This window comes from Rhinichthys klamathensis, unplaced genomic scaffold (genome assembly GCF_029890125.1).
Source record: "Rhinichthys klamathensis goyatoka isolate OS25496 unplaced genomic scaffold, OSU_Roscu_1.1 h1tg000271l_1, whole genome shotgun sequence".
Classification (NCBI taxonomy): domain Eukaryota; kingdom Metazoa; phylum Chordata; class Actinopteri; order Cypriniformes; family Leuciscidae; genus Rhinichthys; species Rhinichthys klamathensis.
In genome coordinates, this window is record NW_026606791.1 from 1,545,667 (window position 1) to 1,558,496 (window position 12,830).

The 12,830-nt window shown below is 36.7% G+C and overlaps 1 protein-coding gene across 2 annotated transcripts; it reads left to right on the top strand.

Annotated features, from left to right (window-relative positions):
• Nucleotides 1–4,312: 4,312 nt before the first annotated feature.
• tcf19l (transcription factor 19 (SC1), like) lies at nt 4,313–9,841 on the top strand. Of its 2 annotated transcripts, none has more exons than XM_056268401.1 (4): nt 4,313–4,443; nt 5,269–5,873; nt 6,763–7,693; nt 8,550–9,841. In XM_056268401.1, the coding sequence occupies exons 2-4, from the start codon at nt 5,588–5,590 to the stop codon at nt 8,905–8,907; spliced, it is 1,575 nt and encodes a 524-aa protein (XP_056124376.1). In that variant the 5' UTR covers nt 4,313–4,443; nt 5,269–5,587; the 3' UTR covers nt 8,908–9,841. The 2 variants fall into 2 exon arrangements, with proteins under 2 accessions (XP_056124376.1, XP_056124377.1); XM_056268402.1 differs by having other exon boundaries at nt 4,324–4,458.
• The last annotated feature ends 2,989 nt before the right edge of the window (nt 9,842–12,830 follow it).

Genomic DNA, 12,830 nt, shown 5'->3' on the forward strand with positions numbered 1-12,830 from the left:
TCAGACATAGCTCGGAGTAGCATAAGCCAGGCAAGCGAGGATTTAGAGGAAAGGATTTTTTTTTTTTTTTTTTTTTTATGTTAAGTGCTCCCGGAAGAGATGAGTTTTCAGTTGTCTTTTGAATGTTGTCAGGGATTCTGCATTCCGGATGAGGGTGGGGAGATCATTCCACCAGCATGGAACCGTGAATGAGAATGTTCTGGAGAGTGATTTTGTGCCCCGCTGTGATGGCACCACGAGCCGTCGCTCATTGACCGATCGTAGGCTTCTGGTAGGGATGTAGACTTGTAGTAGTGAGTGGAAGTAGGAGGGAGCTGAACCTGTGGTCAATCTGTAAGCAAGCGTCAAAGCCTTGAACTTGATGCGAGCAGCGAGTGGCAGCGAGTTATAATGTAGGTTTGAATCATTTGTGTTTCGAGCATTTCTGTCAGTACACTTGAATCGGCATAGAACACATCTAGCTGTAACATGCTAGTAAAACATTACTATTTTGCTTCGTATTATGGCCTTTTACAAAGTCTTGGATTTTTTTTGGAAGGGTCTACTAGAAAAGGTTTTCATGCTTGAATGTAAAAAATAATAATTTTCACATATTTGACTTATATCTCTTCCCAGTCTGTCAGTAGCCATGTTTCCATCCACTTGTCAATCGAATTATCTGAAGTTCGGTAAAAAACCTCATGCGAATAAAGCTGGTGAAAGTGTGTTTCCATCAAACGGCTTTAAAGCGGACAAAAACCTGTGCGTAATGACGTCACATGCTGTTTTGTGATCAAATTGGTATATCGAATTGATTTGAGACATGTTAAGGTGTTTCCATTCATTTTCTCACCGAATTGCACAACATTCAAGCCAACATTTGCGAACAAAGTTTTACTAGGCAAAATGGATCGCACCATAATAACGTTTCCATCCGCGTTTATCGCATAAGCCGTATATCGATCAAGATAAAATCCGATGAGACCGATCGTATTTCTTTGAGTCGATATTCATGAAATTCAATCGAATTTTACTGTTTCCATAAGGCCTTTTTCATTCGATATCACTTAATGCGGATAAAAACGTGTGGATGGAAACATAGCTAGTAATGCTCTATTTAGTTCCTCTCTCTATGATGCCCCTCCTTCTGAAAAGCGCAATGTGCTCTGATTGGTCGGCTGGACCAGTGTGTTGTGATTGGTCAACTGCTTTGAGTGTGTTTCGAAAATGTTGCAGCCATTACCATAACTGCGAGTTTCAACACACTACAATGCAACTCAACCCCGCCACCCCCCACCCCCAATTTTTTTTTTTTTTATATATTTTAATGAGGAACATTGTGACGTTTGTTCTCGGAAGAGAACGTAAGACTACAATTGAGGCGTTTCAGGCAGTTCAGAAACAGTGGATGCTTACTGATACAGAGAATAAGTCCCTTTGGAATGACTTTGTGCTTTGTAACTTGCAGACATTTCTCATGCACAAACAGCAACATGCTAAAAAAGCTGAAAATGTAAAAAAGACTAATAGGTCCTCTTCAAACACCATTATCACATACCTCAGATTTAATAATTGCAAATACCTTATTTGCAAAGCTATCTGAACCTTCTTCATACCATACACTCTTATCTTTATTGGCTTCGATGGTTCCATGCAGAACTATTTACCGAAAGGTTCTTGGGAAATCCAAATTGGTGGTTGCTGCGAAAACCCCCTTTTGGAAACTTTAAAAGTTTATCGTTCTAATTCTCTTTCATTATTCTTCTCACAGCATTTGATTTTTAGGTTACCACTACTTGATTCTACTGGATAAATGTGTTTTATACAGGTAAATGATAATGCAATATTATAATGAGCTGTAGCTGGTGGGTGGAGTCTTACATCATGGGGCGTGGCTTAGTCTGTTGGTAAGATTGCTACCTCATGTTCTGATGTCTGAATGACACACAGGGAAACTGGCAAAAAAAAGAGACACAGGGTGTCTAAAAAGCACAATTAAGACTAAATCCTTGCAAAGATGCGAATTAAATTTGAACTTATGTAAATACAGTGGTTTGCAAAAAAATAATAATGGAAAAAACATGGTCAAATTACAAATGAAATGGATCCCTTTTTGCTTTGATTTAGGAACTGCATTCAGAACAGGTATAGATTGTAATTTTAAAGCATTGTATGAAAGGTAAAAAAAAAAAGTTTTATATGTTGCATTGATACTTATTAGATATATTTCATGATCAAGCCCTAGACTTTTGACTAGCAAGCCTTCTTTTAAATCCTCTTTGCTTCACTCCAGAAATTGTATTGTTGCAGTTTGTTCTTATGTCACATGACTGAATGTGCAGTTATTGGGCCTTATGAAGCAATATTAGTGTGAAAGCATTGGGCCTCATTTATCAAACATGAGCAGAGCAGATTTATTTGTAAATTGTCCATAAAACCATTTTTGCAATAATGCGTATACTCAATTCAGTGGAACATTTTATGTAAGAATGTATTTATTCTTGATTTACACACATTTGTTCCGCTCATGTTTTCTGAATGAGACCACACACACACACACACACACACACACACACTTCTGTACATACATATATTGCATGTCAATGATCAATACTCTTTCAATCCAATGATTGCTGGATTCTCATGCATTTCCCTTAAAATAAGACCTTTTCAAGGTAAAAAACAAGAAACCTTTAGCACTTTCATGCTTTAATAAGAAACAAAATGCTTTGACTGCTTTTTATCTTTGCACTTGAGAATGATTTTGATAATGCAAAACTCAAGATATATTTCACTGAGACCATATTATTATTGCTATTTATTAATTATACTCTCTTTATATATGCGCTGATGTCATAGATAGTCTATATACACAATTAAAAGCATCACAGAAGCATGCTAAACTAGAGGTTGCCTGCTAGAAAGGAGACTTCATTGCATTACTTTGCCTCTGATGAGAAGTATTCTTAATGTCAATGTTATTTTAGCAGCTGATATGAAATTGTTTTCAATGTTAGCAAATAATGGATGCCAAATTTAGGATGATGCAGTCCAGTCATGACCAGAAAACAGTTTTTGAGTGATGCACTCATTTCCAATTCTCAGGCATAACTGAACACAACAGAATCAAAACTCGTTAGCTGGCCAATCTAAGGAAATGGTAATACTTTTTCTGTTTCTTACTAGGACAGAAATAATGTTTAATAAGCAGGTGTTTAAACGTGATTATACTTGAACAAATGCATTCATCTCTCGAAGTTCAGTGCGAGTCAGATTTACAAAGGTCATTGCTTTTAAATATGTTGAAATTTGCATTTGCGTTTGGTGAATTGAACTTTTACCCTGAGTAGTTTGAGCTGGATAAATCAAATTAAGAGTATGCACTTATCGCAGTGAAAAGTGACTGGTAAAAAGACTTGTCAATATTTTGGGGTATAGGAACAATTGCAATACAAGTCCATCCTGTAAGTCTGCTCAGGTTTGATCAGCGGTTTACACAGATGCTGGCATCACATTATCAAACGAGCTCAGGAGTGTGTGCTTTCTTCATCGACTTATGCTGATTTCATTGGTAAATTGATCTTTTGTCAGCTTACATGCAAGAGTTCTCAGGACAGGAGACAGGTTTCTCAAAGTGCTTTATTCATCTGCAGCTGTCTTGGTAAAGTTGTGATTGTGAAACATAGCATTTTTCCTCTTTCGGGTGAGCATTGAAACTCACACAGATGTATTTGCTTTAAGCCAACAGGCAAATAACACTTCCATAGAACCATGAATATTAACAATACTTCACAGTCGTGTACAAAGTATGGTGCAGAAGATTTTTTTTTGGCTGCTTTGTTAATTTAGTATTACATGTGGCTTCATAGTTTAACTTCAAGCACAACTTTAGTTCAACTTTGTTTTTTTCTTTGTGAATGAAAGATGAAAATAAAAAAAACTTAAATCTCATGGTTGATGTTCTTGTCTGTTTGTTTTTTCTATAATGCATAATTACTACTATTTAGAAATTCAATAAACACTATAAACTGTATGAATCCTTTAGCATTAATATACAAAGGCACGCAGTTATTCAGTAATTCCCATTTAAATACAAATATTATTTTTTATAATTATAAAAATATATATATTTATTATTTATTTAAATTATTTAATAATTATGTCATAATGAGCGTATCCATCAGAGTGTGTCGGTTATTACATAAAATAATCGCAATGATTATGTTAACAACAAAAAAAGCTCACCTATGGTTAAAAACCAACAGCATTGTCTTTCTCCATTGACATCAGTCTCCCTCAACATCGACGGAAGTGGCGTTGATTTTCGCGCAAGGAAACGCGTCCTGGTCCTGGCGCGCCAAATTTCAAAGCACTTCCTGGGGAGAGGAGGCGATAAGATTTACCACGGAGCACAAATAAAAGACACATGTAGCGTTTTACTAAACATATACCTTCATAAATTAGGTATGTCATGCTTTTGTAAGTGTTTTACTATCTTAATGTTCGACGAAATGAGATGGTTGTATTTATAAAACAGCTGTTTCCAACTCGCTTTGTGTGAACGTGCTTCATGCGCGAGCCATCCACTGCTCAGCCTTCACAACCACTAACATTTCTTTTTGCGACGGTGCTATAGCGAAATATGTATAACAAACAAACGTCTGCGCTTTGTAATTACGCCGCGTGTTTTATAAACTACTGCTTTGCCACGTTTTTGAGCAACTGTATATGATTTATTATAGTTTCGTCTATAGGCTACAATGCACGGTGTAAATCAGAGAATCAGACGGTGATAACGTTACTGTATAGACGACGCACAACTAACTTTGACATTTGGTCAAGCTATAAATTATCAGTTTATAGAAATATATGTATTGTTGTGGTAATGCCATGGTCCACGTTGACTAGCGACTGTAAAGTTTTTTGTAAATGTATTTAATATAATGAAAATTCGTACATTCTTCCTTTACTACTCTGTATAAAGATCAATACATCATCTCTAAATATTGTGATGTATAATATAGTTATTAAAATAAACTACATATACATGTAAAATGTAAATATTTAAACGCATACAACTATGCATGAGATATATATATATATATGTATGTATGTGTGTGATTAGATATGCTAAAGCATCATGTTAATTTTTATCAGAACTTTGATTTTTGAATGTACACTGTAGAAACGTAAAAAAAAAGAATTTGCGATGAATAAAATAACATGCTATAAAGAATTTAATATTGGTAATGTGATGTCACTAAAGCGCTGTATTGTTCTGTTTTCCAGAATGAAGACCAGCAGGTGACGGCATCTGGCCCGGCACTGCATATCCACTTTTAATACTTCACATAGCTAGAAATTTTGCGCAGAATTCTATCTATCTGTGCTGCAACTTTTTAGTTTGTCCTCCAAATATTTTAATAATATCTAGTGTGTCAGATGTTATGTACCTGGCATAATCATTTATTTATAAGGGTCGTACTCAAAAGAGTCTTTCTGAGTATCGAGTCTTTGATGGAGGACGTTTAGCCCAGTGTTATGTGATTGGCCCAGCTGTTGCTGGCTGTGTTGCAGATCTTCTCCCCATTTATTTGTGGGATGTAAAATGTCGTCAGGAGTCCAGCCGTGTTTTCAACTGTTGAGGATTGGATTGTCTCATACAAACAGTAGCCATGGAAATGAGTCATCTGACTCTGCGCGTGACCTGTACACTTTCCGCCCCGCTCTGACCCAGTGTGTTTTTCGGCTGGGACGGGCCACAGAGGTCTGTGATGTCACTCTGGAGTCTATAATTGTGTCCCGTATCCATGCTGAGCTCCATGTGGAAAGAGAAACCGATGCCTCTGGAGAAGAGGGCTGGAAAGTTCAAGTGAAGGACCGCAGCAGCTATGGTGGGTGTTGTGCTATTTTAAAAAATAAAATTATATACATGCATACATACTATATATATATATATATATATATGTTAAATCGATTAATCACATCAAACATAAAAGTTTGTAAACATATAATATGTGTGTATAGATATACATACACACACATGTATAGATTATATATATATAAATATATTTGTGTGTGTATATATATATATATATAATTACAGACTTTTATGTTAGATACGATTAATCTATTTGACAGCACTACTTTGTAACTCTTTCCCCGCCAGCGTTTTATTTAATTTTTTTAAGTTGCCAGCGACCGTTAGCCTTTTTGTTCATTTTCACACAATTTTCATGGCCCCCAGAATATTTTTTTGTATAAATATCTGTACATAGAGTATATCAAAAGAAAGAACAGAGCCTCTGCTTTTAAACGAAAAAACGCCTAACGTTTGCACAGTCCTATATCTAAATCTGGACATTTCATTCGGTAACATTAGGCAGTTTTGATTCATATGCTGTTTAATGTTGATAATAGCGTTATTTTACATTATGCATCTGCTATCGCTTGTTTCTGCTTTTTTCACTTTTTTTTTGTTATGATCAGGAGATTCTGTACTCTTTCAGAAGATGTGTCATAGCCTCCCCTACCGTATAACAGTGAAAACACGGAAAATTCCAATGGCGGGGAAGCGTTGTCATAAATTACGAAAAATTCTGACAATGGCGGGGAAAGAGTTAATGATGATTTCAATATATAAAATATTACAAATGCAATATTTATTGTTTGTTTCTTAATATTTTGCTTTAAACGTATAGCCTAATTGTATTTTTATGTGAACATGACCTACACAATTGCATTCTGGGAATATCTTCTAAAAAGTTTCTCTCTGTTCCACAGGCACATGGGTAAATGACGTACGCCTCCAACAAGGGGTGTTTAAGGAAATCTTTGATGGGGACACACTCACCATCGGTGGCCAATCAGGACGGGCTAGCCCAGAATTCTACTTCCTCTTCCAGAAAGTACGGGTTCGCCCACTGGACTTTGACGCCATCACTGTGCCCAAAGCGGGTTCCTTCTCATCTGACATTAAGAACCGGATCAGAACGTCCTCGGACCGTAAACCGGACCCCGCCTTGGACATTTCAAAGCTGTCCATCAACAGAGCCACGGTCATCCTCAACTCCATCGGCAGCCTGAGCAAGATGAACGGCAGCTGCTGGACTTTTAAGAAAAGTGAAAAAACGACCGCCTTGAACACTCCGCCATTCAACGCGTTGGCCCCGCCCACAACCCCGCCTCCTTTCCAGGCTGTTGGTGAGATTTCATCCAAGTCTGTCCCGCCGTCCTCAAAGAGCCGACGCAAGTCAGCCCACACGGTTCTGCTGGAGGACGACAGTTCAGATGATCCTGCGGGCCGCAGAGACGCGGAGGACGGGAGGAGAGTACAAGCAAAGAAAAGACGACGACTTTACAAGTCAGAGTCAGAGGTGTTTCAACCCCCTCTACCCAAACTGGAGCAAAGTTGCCGCTCACAGTTTGATGTGTCGAAACACACCGGCAGCCTTTTCAATGCGGCACCGAACAGGCAGTTCAATCATGTTGTGAACATGAGTCACGCCACAGGCAACAGCATCAATTTGACTCCCCACCGCCAGCAGAAGCCCTGCTTGTCTGGTCCTGGACGGAGACCAAGGGCAAACAGCTCTCCGATTTACTCTTCCCTGCGGATGGGAAGTGAGAATTACAACCTGACCTCCCCATCAGGGAGGATGAGCAAGACGGAGAAGGCGAGGGGGGTGATTTCTCGCTTTCAGGCCTCAACTGGGTGAGTGATACTGGATAGTCACATACAGGAGCCTCAAGATCATCAAAAACCTGAAAAAATTTGCAATTTATATAGGAATATATAATCGAGGAATTTATATACAGTGTATGTATATATATATATAAATGCTAAAATTAAAGTCATTAATATTTTTTAGTGTCTAATTTAGTATCTATCTAATTTATTTAGTATCTAATTAATTGTATTATATATATATATATATATATATATAGAAATATAGATATATATAGATATATAGATAAGAATACAGATTTTAATAATTTCCATAGATTTTCTAGGCTTGGAAATATATAGCATTTTATATATGAAATATCAGGAATCAATTTGTAATTTCCAAGCCTAGAAAATGTATGGTAATGATCAAAATCTTTATTCTTGTCCGTCTGTCTTTTTATAAAATTAATATTTCTAAGAGTGAGAATATTTTTTTCTAATTTATTATTGTATCATTAATATAAAATATCAGGGAATATTCAAGGCCTGAAAATATATATAGAAATAAATAAAATATTTTAGAATAAAATATAAAATTGAATACATTTTTTATTATAATATCATGACTATATATAGATATTAAAGTCATTAATATTTCTTAATGTCAGTAGTATATTTCTCTAATTAATTGCATTTATTAATGTGAAATATCAGGGAATTTGTGATTTCCAAGCCTGAAAAATGTATGGGAATTAATAAAAATCTTTATTCTAAAATAAGGTTTAAAAAAAATACAAAAATATTTTATGAAAATAAAGCGATTTTTTTTTTAACAATAGTATATTTTAAGAATTGATTGCATTTATAAATATATATTTTTACTGATTTTCTTTTCCTGCAGGCGACGACGTGGAAGGCCTAGGAAACACCCGCTGCCACCACGGCCTTCCCTGCCATCTCCCTCGTCATCATCTTCCTCCAGCTCCTCCTCTTCCTCCTCCTCCTCTTCTTCCTCCTCTTCTGAAGACGAGGATGGCGTTGACGTGGGGGTCGCTCAGGGTGTGGAACCGTGCGCAGCGGCACACTGCCGTCTCCCGCAGCAGGACACCGTGCAGTGGATCCAGTGTGACGACTGCGACGCCTGGTATCACCTCGACTGCCTGCCACACAAACACAACCGAGACTCGCTGCTGTTCGACCCCAGTGCAGACTTCCACTGCGGATGCCACTCGCCCTCCTCTTCATTCAAGGCTCTGTAATAAACCAAGCTCTCAGACATTGTTGCTATTACCATCAAATTCATGGGGACTGGCAGAAATGTTGCTTCTTGGCATTCACCGTGCGAATGTTGGCGAGTTAATGTTTTCTGCAGTGGTGCTAATTGCTTTGAATGGTGATTTAATCTGATTTGGATCAAATGAGGGTGTTGGATTTGCACACCAGCTTCAATGCGCACTGCATCCCATTAGAACTCAACACTGGATGCTTTCTAACAATTTACGATACATGTATTCCACATACACAAGGATGTAATCTTCTAAAAGCTACAAATCAAAAATATGTATGAATATATTTCTGTCTTTTTTTGTGGGATTTTATTTTTTCAGAAGTATGGATTGATGAATTAAAGAGACTGAGTCTTTGGATTCAAATATCGAGGACGACTTGTATAGGCTTTGTTAACTAGATACAGTTGGTTAAACATACTTTACCAACATAATGGCTGGTATGTAATATGTTGTCATTAAATACTGTATGAGAGGTTTTAAATGGGCGATGAGAATATATACGCATGCAGTTATGAAGATGTGCTGTCTTATTCAATGGTTTCATAAGCATTAATTTCGGAACAGCTAAACTTGAAATCACTCCAGAAGCTTTTCATTGAATGCATAAGTGACGTGCAAACATTTCTATGTACATTTTAACCTTGAAATTCCATCGCACACATGATTGTCAGTGGTTTTTTTGTATAGTGGCCTGTTATTAACTCAAGTTTTGATTCTGGTCTGGACTAACCCTGTGTAGATGTATACCTGTTTATAAGAATAGAATTGCTGTGGTATGAATGTTAAAAGATACTTTCACTGTCTTCACTTTAACTCAACATTCTAAAAACGACAAATGACTTCTGTCACCATGTTTGTCTTGTTGGGAATCAAGGGCTGAATAAAGAATTCTATATTTAAAATATGATTTGTCAGTATGTATAGAGTGCAGTGAGGAGCTGTTAGTAACCATGGGACAGTGCATTTTATTTAATAAGAAAAGTTAGCTGTCAGTATAAATGTACTTTAAGATAATAATATGACATGCATTTCTCTCTTTTGCTGTCTTGCATGATCTGATTTGAACCAATGTATGAAGATATGTTAACTTTTCAGCTGTATTTAGCCCTTTCATGCATGAATTATGATAACCTCAGTCAGGATTTTTTTTCCTATGTGTTTTATTGCTCTTAGGGCATGAAAAACAAGATTTGAATTTTTTTTTACAAATTTTCCAAAGAGATTTTCAGGTGTCCACTTGAGTGGACAGCATGCATTTATGGTTTAAGCTGAAGAGATACTATATTAAACATAATACAATAATCAAACAGATAAAGTATGTGTATTTAACAAACTAATCAATACAATTATATCAAATCATGTGAAAACTAAAAAATATATACAAAAAATATAAATTCGAAATATTGCAAATGCAATTGAACTTCATACAAGTTGCACTTTGTGTCTCTTTGATATCAGAACATGAGGACGTGATTCCATCAGAAATTTCTACAGCCTGTCAAGGTACAACAGTGGAAACCACTCAGATGCTCCCTCCAGTGTGCCAGAGTATGTCAATTTACCTTTATTAGCTGATAATTCTGATTATGTTCAAGATAGACACATTTCTAGCATAGGCCTCTTCTGAGAAAACCTAGCGATACGTATTTTTCAATCTCATCTGAAATTAGCAGTGTTGGGGCATGCATAACGCATTCAGATTACTTTTTTGATGTTAAAAGTAAAGTAATGTGTCACAAGTAACGTGCATTACATAATCAGATTTGTTTTAATGTTACGAGTAAAGTAATGCATTACAAGTAACATGTATTACCTAATCAGACTACTTTTTGATCTAACAAGTAAAGTAATTAATTACAAGTAATGTGCATTACGTAATCAGATTACTTTTTGTTGTTACGAGTAAAGTAACGCATTACAAGTAACATGCATTACGTAATCAGATTACTTTTTGGTGTTACGAGTAAAGAAAAGCATTACAATATAGTACATTACGAAATCAGATTACTTTTTGATCTAACAAGTAAAGTAATGCATTACAAGTAACATGCATTACGTAATCAGATTACTTTTTGATGTTACGAGTAAATAAATGCATTACAAGCAACATTCATTGCGTAAACAGATAACTTTTTGATCTAACAAGTAATGCATTACGTAATTAGATTACTTTTTTGATGAAATGAGTAAAGTAATACATCAGTCACATAAATTATGTAATCACATAACTTTTTTCGATGTCAATGAAATTAACATTCTAATAATACAAATACATTTATTTACAGTAAAAAACGTCACTGCAGATTAAGTATTTTCAAAAACAATATTCACAGTATAAGTATGAATTGTAGCTGAAATATAGCCATTGATGCATGAGGTCCACTATAGTGGACAGGTGATTAATCAGATTTTTCTCCCAATCTAAAATCAAAACTTGGAACATTTCACTGTCATATGACTCATTAGATATTGCTTGATGCTGCAATATTTTTTTTTACCTACAAGAGTCTCCTTGGATAGAAGGAATGGGTGGATATTCCGGAGCAACTTGGCATGTCTGACTGACCATTGGCCATCTTGGTTTGGAGGGGGGAAAACTCGAAACACAATGGCTTGCAACTTGGTTGCAATGTATAGGATGATCCACCAGGGTCCACTGAAGAGATTGATGTGCAACTTTGCCATCAAAACCCTTGCAAATTCAAGAAAATGCTTTTTTAATAGCTGTCCACTGTAGTGACCACAATGCATGAAAGGGTTAATATATATTTTTATTATTATTTTAAATATTTGTTCATTTAAAAATGTCATGAATGCAGTACACTTCTCATTCCCTGTTCCTGCAGAGCTTCTTTTCAGGGTACGTACGTTTACTAAAACGATGCACAAAAAAAAAAACAGAAAAGGTTTTCCTTTGCGTTTTTGGTGTACAGATGACAAAGTTATCAGAATGATCCCGTTCACATGGATCCGTGGAAATGACTAGACACGCTGTATTATGGCAGGCCAATAGTTGGTGATGATGTCACTGTAAAGAAACACTACACACCTGTAGACTGAACACGCAATGCACATGATGATGTCACAATTTTCATTTTTGTAGTTTACACAGAGACGAAAGCGGATATATCGTTTTCAAAAACTTGCACTTTTAATTCTGTTTTCAAAAGTTTGTGTTTTCAGGCTCCCAAAACTAACCCCCTGTTTTAATGCACGGTACAATTAAGTAGCATGAGAAAGTAGCTCATTCAAAAAAAAAAAAAAAAAAACGTTTGACGTGCGAGAACCAATGAGGTTCATTCTCGTGTTTCGCAGCACGTTCGAGCTTCAGTAAGAACCAATGAGGTTCATTCTCGTGTTACGCAGCACGTTCAGCTTCAGTAAGAACCAATGAGGTTCATTCTCGTGTTTCGCAGCACGTTCGAGCTTCAGTAAGAACCAATGAGGTTCATTCTCGTGTTACGCAGCACGTTTGAGCTTCCGCAAGAACCAATGAGGTTCATTCTCGTGTTACGCAGCACGTTTGAGCTTCCGCAAGAACCAATGAGGTTCATTCTCGTGTTACGCAGCACGTTTGAGCTTCCTCAAGAACCAATGAGGTTCATTCTCGTGTTACGCAGCACGTTTGAGCTCCAGCAAGAACCAATGAGGTTCATTCTCGTGTTACGCAGCACGTTCAGCTTCAGTAAGAACCAATGAGGTTCATTCTCGTGTTACGCAGCACGTTCAGCTTCAGTAAGAACCAATGAGGTTCATTCTCGTGTTTCGCAGCACGTTCGAGCTTCAGTAAGAACCAATGAGGTTCATTCTCGTGTTACGCAGCACGTTTGAGCTTCCGCAAGAACCAATGAGGTTCATTCTCGTGTTACGCAGCACGTTTGAGCTTCCGCAAG